The sequence below is a fragment of the Mastigoproctus giganteus genome, chromosome 7 (assembly GCF_048544385.1).
Source record: "Mastigoproctus giganteus isolate SK-2022 chromosome 7, ASM4854438v1, whole genome shotgun sequence".
NCBI lineage: Eukaryota > Metazoa > Arthropoda > Arachnida > Uropygi > Thelyphonidae > Mastigoproctus > Mastigoproctus giganteus.
In genome coordinates this window covers 234,780,910-234,800,445 of record NC_143581.1, presented here as the reverse complement: position 1 = coordinate 234,800,445, position 19,536 = coordinate 234,780,910, and the positions used below count along the sequence as shown (strand labels likewise).

Here is a 19,536-nt window from a genome sequence, read left to right as displayed (position 1 = left end):
GTCCATTCTTGACTTTGGCCGCAGGTTCTTCATAGATCCAATGACTTTATGCAGGCATTGTTCAGTATACCACTTAGCTGTGACTGTCTTCTGCGTGTCCAAAACGACACGTTCCACAATTCCACTCGATTTGAAAAATACAGCTATCATTTTCTTCTTTACAGATTGGGATTTTCTGACAATTACGGGTGTGTCGTCATCATCAAAGACCCAAACTTTGTTTTGAGCCTTGGTCGGCAGATCGTAATAGTACAGCCAAGTCTCGTCACCTGTCACGATGTTGTTCACATACCGAGATTGTCCCTTATCAAACTTTTTTAACATCTCCCGGCACCAAGTCACACGTCGTGTCATCTGCTCTTCAGTCAGTTGATGCGGCACCCAGAGAGAACAAAGTTTCTTCACGTGCAAATGATCTTGCAGAATCGAACGAATTGCTGGTGCATTTAGGCCCAAAGTATCCTCTATCTGTTGGTAGGTCACTCGCCTGTTTTCGTCAAGCATTTTCCTCACAGCAGTAACGTTTTCCTCCGTAACTGACGTTCGTGGCCTCTCCGAATCCTCCAGAGTGAAATTTCCCCTTTGGAATTCTCTATACCACCTGAATATCGTTGTACGATGTGGACAATCATCATCTAGTGCAAGAGTCATTTCTTCTAAGCACTGGTCTATGGTTAAACCACGCACGAAATTATACTGCAAAACTGTCCTTATCTCATTTCGTGACCACGATGCCATCGCAAGCACTTTACACTCTCACTACTAATGAATAACTGAGCCCATCGACTTGGCGCAGCAGCTACTATGCACGTATGAACATGTCTCAACAAGCAGCAACAAGCAGCTTCCTGTGATTCATTGTTGCGTCATATTGCAAAACTTTCCTAGTACCCTTTGTAAAGCAATAGCTACAGACTTAGTAACGGCACAAAACTGTTACTGCAGCGAAATCAGATACAGCAGGTTCATAAATACAGACTGTGGACATGTTATTACATGCAACTAGAAATTATAGAAGATGAAGAACTGAGAAACCTTATGAAACATTGTTTTAAATTTAGGCCTAACTGCAAAAATAATTTTTAAAAAGTTAGGAAAGAAATATACTGTGATCTGGTGCAATTTAGTTACAAATTATCACTGAAATATGAAACACCAATTGAAGATTTTAATGGCTGGAAAAGAGGCATACTGGATAATAGCATAAACCTGATCAAAAGCATAGAACATGAACAAACTACAATATTGAATAATACAAACATAAACATGAGATTAAAGAACTACAGAATAAATTAAGATTGTAGATAAAGCCACCAATAACTTCGGCATCATTTGTAAAAAAATTTTACGCAAAAGCACTGAAAGATGAAATTGCAAAAAGAAACACACAAGAAAGTCAGCAACAACATAAGAAGCACAGTTAACAAAATACTGGCACTACATAAAAAAAATTAGACAAGAATAGATAATATTAATATACTGTTCTTATACAGTAAACCCTCGCTATTCGCAGGGGTTACGTTCCTGAGAAATGCCGCGAATACCGAAAATACGAATACTGAGTTATGGCTCCCATAGTAATAAAGGGGTTCCGTTCCAAAGTATGAAATATATAAGAAAAACTAGTCTAAAATTTTGTCTATCTATGTATGTATTATATGTATCTTCATAATATGACTATGTACATAGACAGTACATAGTGAAATGCAAGCATATGGCATCGAAATGAAAATAAGAAACAATTTAATATTAAATGTAATATTTGTTAGAAATTTCAAACAAATCTTTCAAACCAGCGTCTTTGCTAGCTAAAAAAACGTATCCCGCCAGTGCTATCACCAGTTTCTCTCAAGTGTTGATAAAGGTGTTTTGCCATTTCACGATTGATGAGTGAACTTAACGGAATTTTATTTTGAGTTCAGTCTTCTGTTCACAGATTTAAAGCTTTTTCCATTTTTTCTAATTTAACATCACGAGTTACAGAGCAAATTTTTGAAGCAATTAGTGTGTTTTCACGGACACTACGGCGGATTTTTTCTTCCGATTTTTTGATTGATCGTACCATTGACTCATTGATTTTATAATGTTTTGCCACTGAGGAGACACTTTAACCGTTAGAACGTTTGTCTAATAACTGAATTTTATTCGCTAATGTCATTGCCTTTGATCTTTTCACATTTCCCTTGTTATTCGTAGCCATATTTTTGTATGGGTTAGAAAGAACTTGTCCACAATAAGTCGCTTTCTTCCGTTAACACACTCGAAAAAGTCTGTTTTACACTGCAAAATGGTAGATTTATCACTTTTGTAAGCATATCAATTTATAAATTGATAAGTTTATTCAATTTATAAGCATATAAATTAAAAGCAAACAACGAAACCTTCCATGACAAGCGCACAACACATACTGAACAAGGATTAGCGAGAAACATCCACGCTCGCGATTTTGTCCCCCCCCCCCCCCCACTGAGCACTGTTTTGACCGGGAAAGATAATTTTTTTTATGGCAGAAAATGTTCACAGCGCTTTAAAATTCATATTTTTTTTTTTTAGGTTTCATTTTATATTAAATCAGCGACCGCAAAACCGCAAATACAGATACCGCGAATAGCGGGGGTTTACGGTATATGATACCAAAATTTCATAAAACTCCAGTTAGTTTCAGATACATTACCAGTAGCAGAAATTGCCACACCTGTGTAATTCCCAATAAGTTTGAAAAAATGCTAAAACATGTATATGAGGACATAGATGAAACATGGGTAATAAATAGTAACATAGAAGTGTTAACATATATTAAGGACCATCCCATTAGAAAAGCTCAAAATAGTATTGGACACATACTTTAAAGATTACAAAGAAAAATTAAAAATAGATGAAAGCCAACGGGTAGAATATACAGAGTTCTGCCGATTTAACAACTACATATACGAAGGCAGAGATATGTATAAACACGTAATGGAGGTCCTTATGGGCTCCAGATTCTCAGTACTGGCAGCAGACCTTTTCCTACACCACTACGAAAAGGAATACAGTAAAAAGAACAGAACCAAATAAAGACATAGACGACATGATTTCTTTTGACAGCAACCTAGAAGAGATCAAAAATGGTATCATCTCAACGATCTGACATTAACAAAAACGAACGTAGACAACACAAAAGTAACATTTTTAGACCTCAAAATAAAAATTAAGGAGAATACCAAGTAGGAATAGTTACTTTAGCTTAATTTAATATAGTTAGACATAGGATGTATATAGAATTTAGCTATTAGAATTTGATCTTCATATTTTATTTTAGTTTATATTTTTTACTTTTTCGTGTGTATATATTCAATGCATATAATATTCAACCTTGATCTTCATCTTTTTTTTTTTTTATTATTATTTATTTATTTTATTTTCATGCATTACCATGTTTCTCAGATTACATAGGGTTAATCCTGGTGAGTAAGAGGTTGCCACTTAAGCTCATGGCAGAGGGTGACAATCTCAAAATTTAACTCAGCAAAGTAGCTCAATCTCTTTTTTGGCTCAGCAACGTGCAGCACAGTAAGTCCTTAGTGTGGCTTGGAATTTTTTTTTTTTTTTTTTTAACATATATCGCCATTTCACATTTTTATTTAATAACTATTAATTAATTTTAAATAATTCTGTTTATTTTATTTTCGAATAATACTGTTGGTTTACTTTTATTTTTAACAAATTTCACATAATTATTTTATTTATTTTTTTTAAAGCAAAGGTAACATAACATAGATGCTACAGTTAACGTATATAAATAAAATCATTTTAATAATTTTTTGGCTTCAATGCTAAGGTATATGTACAGGAAACTATTGAAGTGTTAAAGGCTGTATTAGGGCTTACAATACCGAGATTTCGGGATCCTGGTCTTTTTTTCTTTTCTTTTTTTTTTCAGTATTCAAATCCCGGTATTGATACAAAACTACCGTTTTTTTTGGTACTACTAATTTAAAAAATAATTATCCGTGATTTATTTACATAAAGGTTATAAAATCAACACCAATAACTCATTAATACTGCTGAATTTGCAAATGAGGGATTGTTATATACAGTACAAATGCAACGGAACCCTGAAAACATCGCGAAACTGAAAGACAATCTTACAAATATATATATATATTTCTCTTAGTAAGGTGTGTGTGTGTGTGTGTGTGTGTGTGTGTGTGTGTGTGTGTGTGTGTGTGTGTGTGTGTGTGTGTGTGTGTGTGTGTGTGTGTGTGTGTGTGTGTGTGTGTGTATAAAGTACTTAAGGAATAACAAAAACATCATTACGGCACTGAATGGTAATGCAGTTAAGGAATATGGTGAACAATGGTATGGCAGGTGCAGAAGGGTTAAAATTGAAAGCTTCTGAACAATAGTTTGATCCCTCTATTACACCACTATTTGAGAATGCGATACACTTAGTGCATTTTGGGAAAGGGTGTCGGTATGGAGCAGTTCAAAGGTATTGTGAACAAGTGATCTTGAGGAAAAAGATGAAAGTGTTTCGTTGTGTGGGAAAAATATTCTGTTTTTCCCACAAAAGGAAGAAGAGCGAGTTTAAAGAATAACACTGTCATTGGGTCAGGTTTAAATTATATAGGGGGAGATAGGTAAATGGCTGCAAACCCCTCTGGGTTTGCATGTACACTTTCTTATAAAAATGTAGTGCAAGGGGTGACTGTTACTTGCAATCAATTCAATGAATAGATAAATGAGAAAGAAATAAATAAGGTGCTCGCACCAAAAGACGGGTTTGTGGTTGTTGTTCAGAGGGGGGGGGGTTGCAGATTTCCAGTGGGTCTAGTTCTGGCAGTGTCCAGCTGTGTAGTGAAGCGTTTCGCCAGGCATGTTCCTGTGCTAGAAGCTAATCCGGAAGTTGAATTACAAGCCAGTCAGATAGTGCCCTGGCTTCTTCTACTGCTGTGGTAATTTCCTTCACACACACACACACACACACAGATCACCCCACTCCGTGGAAATAACCTGCACAAAGGAATCCCACCATGAAAGAGAAGGGAGGTAAGTCCTCTGAACTGTTATATTGAAAAGGGTGCTTAGATAAATCTGTAATTATTTTAAAGCAAGGTTGAAGAAATTACAAGAAATTTCAAAAATGTTTTGTATTGAGTTGGTTTATTGGTTGAAGTTGTAATGAAAATTGGTATTGCTAAATTAAGAGAGATTACATGGAATTTTTCGTATTAAGTTAGCGACTTATGGATTGCTGTTGTAAAGAGATTGATACTGGTGATTAAGAGAAATATGAGGAAGTGATTAAGATTGAATTAGTTCAGTGTTTGAAGCTGTAGAGAGAGTCTCGATTGTTAATTGAGAGGAAGTTTATGGAAATGATAGCATGTATTAACAGATTAAATGAGAAAAATGAATAGATTAGATGTAAATGAACACCAGTTATGTATTGTAAGTAGATTTGTATGATAGCTTTTGTTTTATATTGGTGTCATTGTTCTTGAGAAACTGACAGCTCACATATAATATATATGTATACTCGTCGGGGTGGGGGTTATCTCTCAGCTCCTGTAAATTCTCATTTTTTAATGCAGTCAGGTAGCTTGTGGGGCTCGGTGCTTGAGGGGAGCTGCTCTACAAAAATCATAACAATGGCCACTGATGGCAATACAGTACTAAGGTACAGGGAAATAAAAATAAATAAATAACCCTCCACCCACAACTTAGACTTGGCTTCCTCGCGAAGCTTAACCGTCAGTCCCTTTCTTTCGCTAATACAGATATAGAACCATAAAAAGTCAAAAAGGAAATATTTTTTATTTTTGTTAAAAAGTAAATAATATTTTTTTAAGATGATGGAATGGGGGGGGGTTAAACTGCAACTTGTCTACGACAGTACAAGGCACCAACCAGCACAGAATCCAAAAGGACGTTTTCTGCTGCTAATTAAATATGTGCCAAAATTAGATACAGTTTAAACAGTAATACTTGAGTTTCTTAAGAGCTCACTTTATTTGGACAGGTAGTGTGAATGCTTATTTTTTTATTTTTAAAATAACTGTATGTTTAATAATTTTTGCTAGAATATTTATTATTGTAATAAAAGTTTGATTTAAAACGTGAATTCAAGTAATTACTTGTTTTTTTCCTTACTTTATTGCACCTAATTGTCATCAAAATTTATTGCGGAAAATGTGGGGTTTTTTTTTTTTTTTTTTGGAATACCAGTATCCTGGTTTCATAAATTAAAAATACTGAAATACTGGTATTGAGACTTTGACCTAGGGCTGTATATATGGATTATTCCAGCATATTTTGCTGAAATAGTGAAATGTTGTGGCATCCTGAAGAGATACTGTTTCACATATCAGCCTACATTTTTATTTTTTTTTTATGTTACACAACCCCCTAATTTAAGCTTAAAACCTTAGTTTAAAATTATAACAACATAAATATAAGGTCAAATTAATGTTAAATAGAATTTTAATCTGAAGTATAATTTTAATTATAAGTATAAGAGTTTGGTGCACATAGATATACAGACAACCACTTCCGAATGCATGTATCTATCATGTCCGGGACCGTTACTAACACAGACAGTAAATTGCGCTCCCGGATAACCTGGGCACCAGCTTTATATTATTCAATCATATACTGTTTACTTTCCTACAACTAAAATTCTTCCACACTCTGAGCTACTATTGTAATACGAAGGCAGGAGTGTCTGTTTCTATCCTAATTACCTTCCAAATTTTGCCTCCTGTTAGCTAAACAGTCAGACAATGACTTTTAACTATAATACAAACATTTACATAAAAAAAAAAAAATATATATATATATATATATATATATCCTAGTATGTGAAAGTGAAATATAAATATTATAATAAATATAAATTGTAAAATTAAATTATTTTGTTTTATTTTGTTTTATTCTGTTTTATTCCCATAACCAATTAATGCCATCTAAGACGATTAAACATTACATCGGTCTGTATATATAGGTAAATGAATTAGGTGGTAGTATAATATAAATAATATATTGGCTTGTCAGTTAAACCAATAACCAAGATAGGTACCTAACGTGACCAGGAAAAAATACATGCTATGCATTAAGCAATATATTACAAAATATATAAAAATCGATACATTAAAAAGTTAATTATGGCAATAGGTTACATTGAAGAGGACTTTTTCTAGGGCTAACCCTTTCAATGTAACTACCGTAATTAACGAGCTATCCGTTTCTGTAGTCATCGTCCAGCTAGGCAAAGTCCAAAAAGCAAAAAGTAAATTAGGCCAAAACAGATAAATAACTAAACATCGCACTAGCTTGCTACTAAATTTAGAAATTTAGTTATTTATCTGTTTTGGCCTAATTTACTTTTTGCTTTTTGGACTTTGCCTAGCTGGACGATGACTACAGAAACGGATAGCTCGTTAATTACGGTAGTTACATTGAAAGGGTTAGCCCTAGAAAAAGTCCTCTTCAATGTAACCTATTGCCATAATTAACTTTTTAATGTATCGATTTTTATATATTTTGTAATATATTGCTTAATGCATAGCATGTATTTTTTCCTGGTCACGTTAGGTACCTATCTTGGTTATTGGTTTAACTGACAAGCCAATATATTATTTATATTATACTACCACCTAATTCATTTACCTATATATATATATATATATATATATATATATATATTACTAATGTTACAAAACATGTCATATTGTGTTACTGTAAAGAAACCAAAAGGTGTATACAGAATGCCCTTATGTGAAAAGTTGTGAAACCAAACCTACAAGCATAGGTGAGGACATAATATTACTGTTATTGATGCTATATGTGTACTTGGTACAAGCTTTAGTTTAGTTTAGTTGCCTGTTTTAAGTAGTGTGCTGTACTGCGATTTGGTTTCTTTATTAAAAAAAAAAAAAAATACCTCAATATGGAAGTTCATTTACTGTAACATATTGACAGTCTAGTAAGTTTACTTTTCAAGAACCCTAAGAGTAAATGTGAAAATGTAACTGCAATGAATTCCGTGAATTGCTTTCATCCAGTGAAGAAGGTAAGGTAATTCTAGAGTTTTAAAAGATTACTGTCAGTGCATATAGGTGTAAAAATATATATTGAATAAATATATTAATTAATATAATATATTTATTATCACCTTAATCACATGCCTTTAATTCAAATTTAGAATTTTATATTCTAAATTTGAATTAACACAGAATTTTAGACTACTTTTTATTGCTTCAAATCTGCTTATACACCAGCATATATGAGGGCAGGATTAGTTTAGTTCAGTTGCCTCCATGTGTCATCTGAGAAAGAGTTGGCTGTTTTACTTAGATAACCTGTATTGTATGCCAGTCCATACTTATACAATTTTACTGTAAAATGTAATATAAATTGAGAAGTGGGTGGTAAATGCAGAGATGCACCTCTAGTGATGAACTGAGACAGATAGTACAACAAAAGTTGTTAGTTTAGAGATTTTTATTTGTGTTTTTGACACAGATAAAAGAAGTGAAGGATTTTATGCCTGTTTTAATAACTTGCACATCAGAGATTATATTAAAATGCATTATAAGCTACTTTTGTTGGACAGAGTGGTTTTAGTTGAAAAGGAATTAACAGTAATTGGATTCAAACTTACCTTAATAGTATATAATCTGTTGAAACGCATGTGTTAAACTTAGAAAAGAGACACAATTAAGCAGTCCTTGTTAACTTTAATACACAATTTTTAAAATTTAATTATTAATAATTGTTACAAGACTCTGATTGTAATTTTGTATTTCTATGAAATTTAAATTTCTTTCTTTCTTTCTTTCTTTTTTAGCTGTTGACTTCTTTAATCAGATAAACATGCTGTATGGAACTATAACAGAATTCTGCACAGAAGAAAGTTGTCCAGTGATGTCAGCGGGTCCAAAATATGAGTATCATTGGGCAGATGGACAGACAGTTAAGAAACCTATTAAATGCTCAGCACCAAAATACATTGATTACCTTATGACCTGGGTGCAAGATCAGCTGGATGATGAAACTTTGTTTCCTTCAAAAATTGGTAATTTTATAACAATTTGTTATAAAATTGTTTGCAATGAAATTATTTTGAATTTATTGCTATTACCACCTCTTCTCTAAACTTTTTCTGCTAATTTGACAAAAAATACTTGAAATAATAATGAAATAGATATCAATTTGGGGGGGGGGGGAGAATTCTTTGCAAGGGTTAACAGCCCTTTTTTTATTGACACTAGTCCCAGTTAAAATTCAACATATCTTGTGAGTCACTGCAGGCAGATTATGAAAATAAAAATTACCACTGAAAATTCATTGTAAAAAAATATATATATTTTGGGAAGATAATGCTATATATTTTTTCTGTCTTTACTAGCTGGTATTTGTCCAGTAATAAAAACAGAACTTGGGCTTATGCCCTTTAGAAACAGCTAAGCTTATTTGCCTGAAGTTACTAATTTTGTTTTTATTTGATGATGAACTAGATGATGAATCCATTATTAAAAACTTAAAGGTACTGTGTGAGACAGGTTTCCAAACTATTTTTTTAATAATCAGACAGCAGGTAGCCTCAATGAGCAACCTTGTATTGAAATTTATATGTGCTCTTGCTAAATAGTTTATAAATATGGTTTTAAGGTATTTATTTTAAGTTCTTTTGTGAAACTCGAGTATAGTGTGATAAGGTTTATCAGGTTTGACTGTTTATAACCAAGGAAGGGTAATATTTACGATAAATTTATGATAAATCTGTTTTAGCAGTTAGAGCATTCTTTGTTCTAACTATCAATTCCAGCTGCTTGTGCTTTAGCATAGCGCTGGTATATGAACGTTTGAAGAGCTGCTTTTTTTAAATTGTACAAGTTATGGATGCGGGGGACTTTAATTAGGTGGAAGGGTTTGTCACATTGATTAGTTGTATCTAATTTTGGGACAGAATATCACCTTATAAGAAAAGATATAGATTTTTAAAGACTGAGTTTTAATTAGTAAAGGTCTATACAGCCATATAATAGCACCACCGCTGGAGAAAGACATGGTGACCTACTCCAGTATTTTTCGCCAGAAAACTTTATAAACGAGTTCAAGAATAAATTGATAATGCTAGGAAATGTCATTGGATCAAGGAAGAAGACATTGGCAAAGAACACCTTGGCTTGATACCATCAAGAGCAACACTGTCATAAGCTTGAAGGACTCGAAGCTGTTGAAGACTAGATAGCACGGATGCAGCTCTCCCATAAAGTCTCCAAAAGTCAGCTGCAACTGAATAGATGGAAAAAAACAAACATTGAAATTTCCATTGAAAAATGCTACTTTTGTTAAATGTGTAGTGTAATTCCTGTTATTGGGCTGACACAGCAGCCCAATAACAGGAAGGAGCAGGGCAGTATTTTAATACAAGATTGAAGTGAGGAAATGCTATTCTGCATTGTCTGGGAACACTTTTATTCCTCCAGTGAGTGCTTGGATTTAAACTCTTTAGAAAAAACTTTCTAAAGACCATAAAAATAACAGATTCAACTTCTGAGTGATGTTATAGGTGGTAAATGACTCATGATAATTTGGTGCAGTGTAGGGTAGAGAAACTGATTTAGTCTCCAGAAAAAAGCTCTGGCTTTTTTCTGGAGACTAAATCAGTCTCCAGAAAATCCCCATCCCTTCTGACTTGCAGTATGAATCATGTTTTTATGGCACAATCAAGTATTCTTTACATGAAGGTACATCTTGAAAATGGATTTTGCAGGCTGCCCCTAAATAATCCACTTAACCCGTTGGAAAATCTAGGAGTCCAGATTGGGTAATTAAACTAAATTTTGAACAGTCTGGAGTGAAAAATTTGCTTGTCCATCTTATTATAAGTATTTTATCATGGAAGTATAGCTTGGCTGAAGTAACCTTTTTTTTTCTATATATACTTTTACGTCATATTACGACTTGATTCTATTGCATCCTTGACTAAAAATAAAGCTGACTTATTGGCATCCTGCTTTTCTTCTAACTCTTGTATCAATGACCTTGTTAAATTGCCTTATGGCATAACACTCCACTCATAGCCTTTTCTGGTCTTCAACAGAAGGACATTAAAGAATCTTGAACCGTCTTTGTGCCAGGAAAGTACAGGTCTTGATGGCATTTCTCTGCTTCTTCTCAAAACCTGTACCCTTGAGACTTCTGTGTTCCCTCTTTACAGTTTGTTATTCTGATGTTTTCTCTTCTGCATGGAAATGTGCCTAAATACAGGAAGTTCCTAAATATGATGACAAATCCCTAACAAAAATCTATCAATGATTGCTAATGTCTTCAAATTTCTCAACTAATGCTGGTGTTCTCCAAGATTCAGCTCTTCTTTCTCCTACTCTTTCCCTCTTGTATAATAAAGATTTTCTTCCACTGGTTGTAAATCCTGTCCGTAGCTTTTCTGATAATAGCACCTAGATTCCGTCTTCTAGTTAAGAAACCTTGTCCTGCACCTCAACTTCTCGAATATCTATGCCAACTCCTTAAATACCATTCTCCAGGTAATTTTTCAATGAGATGAAAAAAACATCAAATTTCAGACCTTCTAAAACTCAGTTCCATCTTATTTCTCACAAAATAAATCTACTGCCATCTACCATCATCCGCAGTGAACAGTCAGAGAGAAAATTGGATACCCAATTACAAAATAACAGTTGGCATATGATGAGGTGGAAACTAAATTCAAAAAATTGCAAAGGCTTAATTTTTTTCAGTACTCACCTTGATCGATCTGCAATTGTTATTAGGGTGAATAATAAGAGATGGGCTAATTTTAGGGTGATTAGAAGTTACAGGTAAATGATAATTACAATGGAAACTGGATTAAAATATGTGCAAGGAAGTAGAAGTGCACTTACTCCGCCCTTGGTTGTCATGAAGTTGATTTAAATTAATATTCTAAATTGTGAATAAGCCAATAGTCGTAACGGTGGACTTTCGTTAAAACGTCTTCAGTTGGCTAGTTAAGTTAAAGGGAATGCGTACTGTATTTAAGAAGAATTTTGTAATCCCATGATGCACTTTGCCACATGCAGGAATCTCAGATTGGTGAGATTCCAAACCGGAGAAACATTGAAGGGAAGTTTCACATTTAAAATGTTTAAGTCAGAGTGGTGACAGAACCACTCTATAATAAAGGCTTTGTATTGTAGGATTTCGTAACTATTTTTTGAATTAATTACGTAGTTAGTCTGTATACATCAAACTAACTCCATAATTAATTCAAAACTCCCCCCTCAATCCAATATAACAAAACAACAGCTCAGCGACATACATAAATTAAGTAATATCCCTGACATTATCATTCAAAAAGCAGATAAAGGAGATACAATAGTAATTTTAGATAAAGCTACTTACATAATAAATAATTCTTACAATATATCTAAACTTAAAAATAAATTTGACATTATCCTTAGGAAACTTAGATCTAACAAAGAAATTACCCTACATACTCTACAACAGATTGGCATATGAAATAATATTCTCCCCCCATATGTTTGGTATTACCAAACTACTTAAACCAGGCCACCCCCTTAGACCGATAATCTCTTTTAGTAAATCCGCTTTCGCAAACTTATCCTCCTTTTTAGTCAAAATCATATCTTCCCCCTTACCAGGTTCTCTAAATTTAAAATTAATAATACCAAACAAGCCTTCGAAAAAATAAATACTACCATAATCTCCAACAACGACATCTTAGCATCCTTTGATGTTGTATCATTATACACCAGTGTACATATATCTTTCACCTTACAAGCCCTATGTGAATACTTAACTGCCGACAGCACCCTTGTCAACCCTACCTCCCTTTCTATAAATAATATCTTAGAACTTACTTCTTTACTATTAGACGCCAGAACTTTCAGGTTTCATAATCAGATCTTCCAACAAATATTCGGCTTGCCAATGGGTTTGAGAATTTCCGCCCCTCTATCTGAAATTTACCTAGCTACAGTAGAAAATCAAATCCTACAGCCTTACCCCTCCGGGATAAAGCTATATATACGATACGCCGATGATATACTCGTAATAGGAAATAAAATTATAATTGATAACATTTTCGCAAAATTTAACTCAATACACGACAAATTAAAATACACACTTGAAATAGAAACTAATAACCAAATCAACTTCCTTAATCTCACCCTATATAAAACAGTTACTAAATTAGGAACTAAGCTTTTTAGAAAACATACACACACACAGTGAAATTCCTACACTACATCGCATCATCCTCTTAAGCACAAAAAAAAAAAATCTGTCCTCTATAATCAAATTCATAATGCCATTAAATACAGTATCTTACAAAAATATTTATACCCAGAAACTACCCACAACGCTTAATTCAACATACTATTTCTATCGCAAAAAACAATATTAATAACCCTATAAAACAAATTACAAATAGCAATACATGCCTCGTTCTTTCCTGCCACAGTGGTCTTGCAGGACAATTTCGGCGAATTTTTGCAGGTACATACATCACACTTATTTTTTCTACTTATAATAAACTTTGATGACTTTTCAACAAATATAAAGAAACACATAAATACCCAACTCGTGAAATGAATAATATCATTTATTTAATTAAATGTCAACAAAATTGTAACGCATGTTATATTGGCAGTACTACAGCCAAATTTGGTTCAACCCATTCCTCTAATACAAGAGCTTATTATCACTACAGTAGTTTCAGAACAGGACAATCCAGCACTGAACTCACATTACATGTTCACTAAAACAACCATACCCCCCCCCCCCCCCCCCCCCCGTTGATGATTCAGCCATTACCATATTAAAATTAAAAAATAGTTACAAAATCCTACAATGCGAAGCCCTTATTATAGAGTGGTTTCCCTAATTATAAAGTGGTATTTTTTGAATTTAGTCTAATTATACAATACTTTTAAGACTTACTATAACTATCAAAATGTAAGGTGGAAACTTATTTAGAATTGTTTTTACCAATCATAATCAAAAGCTTTTGAAATGTCAAGAGCAAATGCTTGAGTTTCGCCAAACTTTTCCAATGAATTTGTCCATAGACGGGTAACATAAGCCAGAATATCACCAGCAGATCAACACTGACGGAATCCATTCTTGCGATCATTGATCAGATGGAAGGTTTCTAGTGAAAATTTAAGTTGCCGATTAATTGATTTCTCCATTACTTCGTAAAGAATAGAAGTGAGCACAACTGGATGGAAGGGATTTGTCACCCTTTTTAGTTACTGGCTGCATATGAGGAAATTTCCAAGCAGAAGAGAAAACACCATTGAAATAGGAAAGTAAAAAAAGGAAACACAGAACAGGATTAAGCTCAGGAGCACAGGTTTTGAGAACAAGTGTAGAATACCATCAGAACCTGGAGCTTTCTTAGCATTGATTGCTCAAAATCCTTTTGACAGATGACCACAGGAGGCATTGAATAGGATTTGTAGGAGGCGGCTTACCGAGCTCATCAATACAAAGTTGGAAGAAAAGAGGGATGCTAGCGGGGTTTGTTTTGGAGATGGCATGTCTGTGTTATCAGTCTACCTGACCGCCCACTGATGAGTGAGCCAACAAGCTCCAAAATGCGTGTGGGTGGTGGTGCCCACTGAGAATAAATAAGTAGCCTCCTTTACTAGAGAAGCATTACTAATTTTAAGTAGTGCAATACGTGGTATCTCGTTGTGAAGGTAGCCACAATGCGAGATGAAATCAAACGATGCCATTACACTAATTATGTACTTAAAGTTACGGGTAAACTATGGTGTATTTGCACCGATTATTTTATAATTAAAATTACATATACAGTAGAACGTCAATTATCCGGAATAATTTGAAAGGCTATCTTTCTTCTTTTTTTATTAACGATAGTACATAAGCTCTGATTATAGTGATCAGGTTTGCAAGTTGAATTTTGATTATAATAAGTGAAAGATCGAGTTTACTACCTGTTTATAACAGATTGTACAAACAAAAAATCCCAATAAACCGAAAACTGCAAATTGTTTTATGGCTGTGACCTTCAGAAATGTGTTTTAGAAAAATATCACAGACTACTGGGTTTGCTTGGAAACCATGAGTGAATATCAGATTAGTTTAGCTCCAGATTCAGCAAGAATAATATTGGCCCAAAACTGCGAGATTTATTATTTTTCTCAATTTTTTACAGTAAAATGTGAACAAAAAGAAAACACATTGCAACGAAAAAACAGAAATTATTAACAGAATTAGAAAAGGTGAAAATTTAGGAAATCTCTCCAAAGAGTTTAATATGGGGACTTCAACAATTGACGACATTGAGAAAAATTCCAATGTTATAACAGCATTTGTGTCGATTATGGATAGTGAAGGAGGATATAGCAGGAAAAAGACTGTTGAAATCTGAAAATGCCGCTTTAGAGAGAGTGCACTCGCTTTATTTTTTTTTCTTTAGATCGAAAGTTTAGGTGAACCATTGTCTTGCCCAATATTGTGAAAAAGCATTGTATTGTAATCAAAAATTAATAGGTAATGAAGATTTTAAGCAAGCACGGGTTGGCTGAAAAACTTTAAAATGAGACACTTTATACATGAACTAGATATTCAAGGTGAGAATTTCTGCAGACAAATCGGCAGTGGTGTCCTTTCAAAAGTAAGTTTGCTTCAGTTATAACAGTAAATTATGAGAAAGAAAAGGTTTATAATGTTGATGAGACTGATTTATTATGGAAAGCATTACCGAGAAAAACCCTAGCCACTAAAAGTCTGCACCAAGATGTGTGCAAATGCCACTCAGACACACATTGTCTTGTGCTTTTTATTGGCAAGTCGAAAAAAACTGTGAGCATTTAAAAATCTTTCTAATTTTTCTGTTTTGTTAATAAAAATCATAAAAATGCCTAGATGGATGTTTCTGTTTTCCGAGATTAGTTTATATATGTTTATATATATATATATATTGGTTGATTTTATTTTATTAAATGGTATTTATCTGTAGGGAATCAGATGTATATGGACCAGGCTACCAAGTTAGCAAATGTAAACTAGCTTTAGCCTGGGAGGCCTGTAAACATTATATTAATGAAATGGTATTAAAAATAATATGATGCTAAATAATGAAATTAACAATAAAAATGATAATAAACAATGTAAATTGCAAATAACATTCCCTCACTTGGCCATCTGTCTGCTACTTCATCGGGGGCTTTGAGCAGAACGATAGCCAGACTAAAGGAATGTCTCATGCTATCTCCAATAACCGTTTCTGTTGTCCCCGTACGAGTTTTGCCAGTTATTAATATTTAATATTAAATTAAATATTAATTTAATTAAGGCATTAAATATTAAGTATTTAAGTATTAAACTTAAAATTAATAGAAATTCAATGAGAATGGATAATGTTTAGTTTAATTTTGGTAAAATTTTTAAATTCTTTAAATTTAAATTTTAAATTTTGCAAACATAGTGTCAGAAACAGCAAACTGGGATAAGTGACACAAAGCCCAACGGGTATGTATCAGAATAAATGAGAAAGGTTCTTACTTCCTTCTTGTTCTGTGGTGGTCAGACTGAAAAGGGGGTCAATTCCTGCCTTCTGGTTGTTTTATATGTTGATAAGATTATACTGCGCAGATGCGCCTTTTGTAGATTATGGTGTGATGGGGAAATTGCTGTAGGCAATATATCCTGTGTCAATGCGAGTGTTTTGAAAGCCATGAAAGGGTTTATATTTATGCTTGTGTGTGGGGGGGGGTTGCTTCTGATGTTGGAAGGAACCTACATAAATGAAATGATATGTTTATATCAGTGCAATATGTGTTGGAAAATACAAGTATGTTAATAAAAATGGGTTGTCATCCCCTGGACAGGGCCGGCATAGCTTTTCTAAGGCATAATGACCCGTGCTTGTCCGGGGGCGGATAGCTATGTACATATTTACAGCCTCCTTCAATGTGAATTTTCACCCTGTGTCACTAGGTTTTATACTGTATTAAAATGAAGGGATATAAACGTTATGTATATAGAGTATATCTTAGGCACAATTATTTTGTTGTTGGGAGTTTGTTTTTGGTGATAATTTCCCATTATTTAGATTGTCTGATTTAGGAAGGGGGAAAGTGTTTGGTAGGCCGGGTTACAGTGCAGTCAGATGACGAGCTTCTTCTGAGTGCAATAAACTCGGGTATCAAAATTGAGAAGTTTTTATCTTATTTGAAAATGGACACAGATATTTTTAGACAACCTAGTAGTGGTAATCTATAGGCCATTTATAGTTTTTAGAACTATAATTACTGTAATTACAAAAATATATCTAAAAAATCTCAGTAACAATTGATATAATTGCCATAGCATTCAATTACAATACTCAGCAGAGCCAAACAGTTGCATACTCTACCACTAACTAATCTTGTTGCCCATCTCTGCACCCATTCCAACAGAACCTTCCTAAACAGGATTTCTAGATTTTTATGTGGTATTCAAAGTGCAGCTTAAGCTTTGCTTTATGCAGCAAGATAATCACCTTGTCCCTACTTTTGGGACAAGAAGTGGGTGATTATCCCACTAGTTACAGTGTAACTTTACACTGTCTAAAGATATTGATGCCTTAAATGTAGTGTCTGCCTGTAAGATGTGTTATATTATGTTGTACACTATTTTCGTTTTTGAACTTCAGTGCAAATTGGAGAACATTGCAATTTTTGTTGAAATTTGAGCAAATTGAATTCTGCAATTTCCTTTTTTTTTTTTTTTTTTTTTTTTTTTGCAAAAAAAAAAAAAACAGATGAAGTTGCAGTTCATCTAGTCACCAAATATACTTTTGAATTTCCATTTTCATGTTAGAAAACCTTATTAGTACAAATATTGTTCTTATTTTAAGTTATTTTGAGTGGCATTGATAAAATAGTATTTTATTTTTTATTTATTTTTCTCCAGTTTAGAAACTTTAGTATGTGACAGTAAATAATATTGCTTTAACAATATTTCTTTCAGGTGTTCCCTTTCCCAAAAACTTCTTATCAATTGCCAAGACTATTTTGAAACGTTTGTTTCGCGTATATGCCCATATTTATCATCAGCACTTTTCACAGGTTGTACAGCTTGGAGAAGAAGCACATCTCAATACAAGTTTCAAGCATTTTATATTCTTTGTTCAGGAATTTAACCTCATTGATAAGAGGGAATTAGCACCACTTCAAGAACTAATTGAAAAACTCACTAGTAAAGACAGGGAAAAGGAAAAGGACAGCAATCCCTCTCGCTGAAAACGTTATTTGAATTTTCCAGTCTCTGTACTTGCATCTCATGTCAAATACAAAATCCAAAGAAACAGGTGTATTGGTTGGCATGATCTGTTAATGGCTGCTCTCAGTGTCATTTTTAGATTTATCAGCTTATGCATCTGACTAGTGAGCAAAATATAGCACAGAACTTAGTTAATATCATATGTAATTCAAATATTTCAAGATGTAACAGCAATTTTATTTCTGCTCTCTCATGATATTCTTATGAGTTGATTGCAAATTCTGAAAATTTTGTACTTATAGTTGGATGACAGTGCTATCTCCAATAACCAATTTATTTCATTATATTTGCATTTCTAGCTCATCATACTGTGATGCTTAATCTAACTAGACCTTAAAGTTCCTTATTTATGTGACAAATGAGTGGGTCCATTTGTATTACTTAATTTCAGGTTGCCCTTTCAAGTGTCCTTAAATTGCATGGTGCCTGAATCTTAGGACCATGAACATGTTAATTTAGGGAAGAAGAAATAATAAATAAAATTTTGTGATGGCGACAACAAATGTATTTTTTACTGTCTGCAATTAAAAGTTGATACTGTGTATACATGAAGAGCTATCTGGTTTCATAGTAAGCATGTGTCTTTTTTGTAAAGCTTCATTTGTGTTGTTATAATCAATATTCTCGGGGAAAAAATAAAGTAATGCATATGTATATATATATATTGTGTGCATGGGGGTTGGGGGGGAGAGAGAGAGAGAGAGAGAGAGAGAGATTTTAATTTAGTAGTGATATTGAAACTTAAGAGAGGGCTTAAAATTAAGACATCTTCAGAGGAGGCCTGGAAGTTATACACTGTTAAATTCTGTACTGCAGTTTCTTGTGCAGTATATCTTATCAGATTAAAGCGTTACTCATTTTTGTTGACTTGTTTAGTTGTAATTTTCAAGCCTTGTTACTATTTAAAAAGTTACTGTTGAAATTTGCATTGTTTTTGTAGCTCATACTGAAGCCTTTTGTTCTTTCTAATTAACATTCATAACATTAAAAATGGTTACAGTAATTGTGTAGTTACTTGAGTTGTATGTAATTATGTATCACTGTTGTAAGTAAAAACTAGTTCCCAGGTGGAACATTTCTTTTAATATGTCTTTTTTTTTTTTTTTTTTTTTTTTTACATCAAAACATTTCTTTGCATGCCATATAAAGAATTCTCAGCACTACTTGCATTTGTACCCTGCCTTCATACATTGAATGTTGCATTATGATACTAAAGATATCAGATTT

General features: G+C 33.3%; 1 protein-coding gene across 1 annotated transcript in view; it reads left to right on the top strand.

Moving 5' to 3' along the window:
- mats (MOB kinase activator-like 1) overlaps positions 1 to 19,119 on the top strand; it is a 52,386-nt gene extending 33,267 nt beyond the window's left edge. Inside the window, exons 3-4 of the mRNA XM_090377484.1 lie at positions 8,831 to 9,058; positions 17,998 to 19,119. Coding sequence (XP_090233610.1) covers positions 8,831 to 9,058; positions 17,998 to 18,269 — 500 coding nt within the window. The 3' untranslated portion in view covers positions 18,270 to 19,119. The remainder of the gene's footprint in view (positions 1 to 8,830; positions 9,059 to 17,997) is intronic.
- Positions 19,120 to 19,536: the final 417 nt, after the last annotated feature.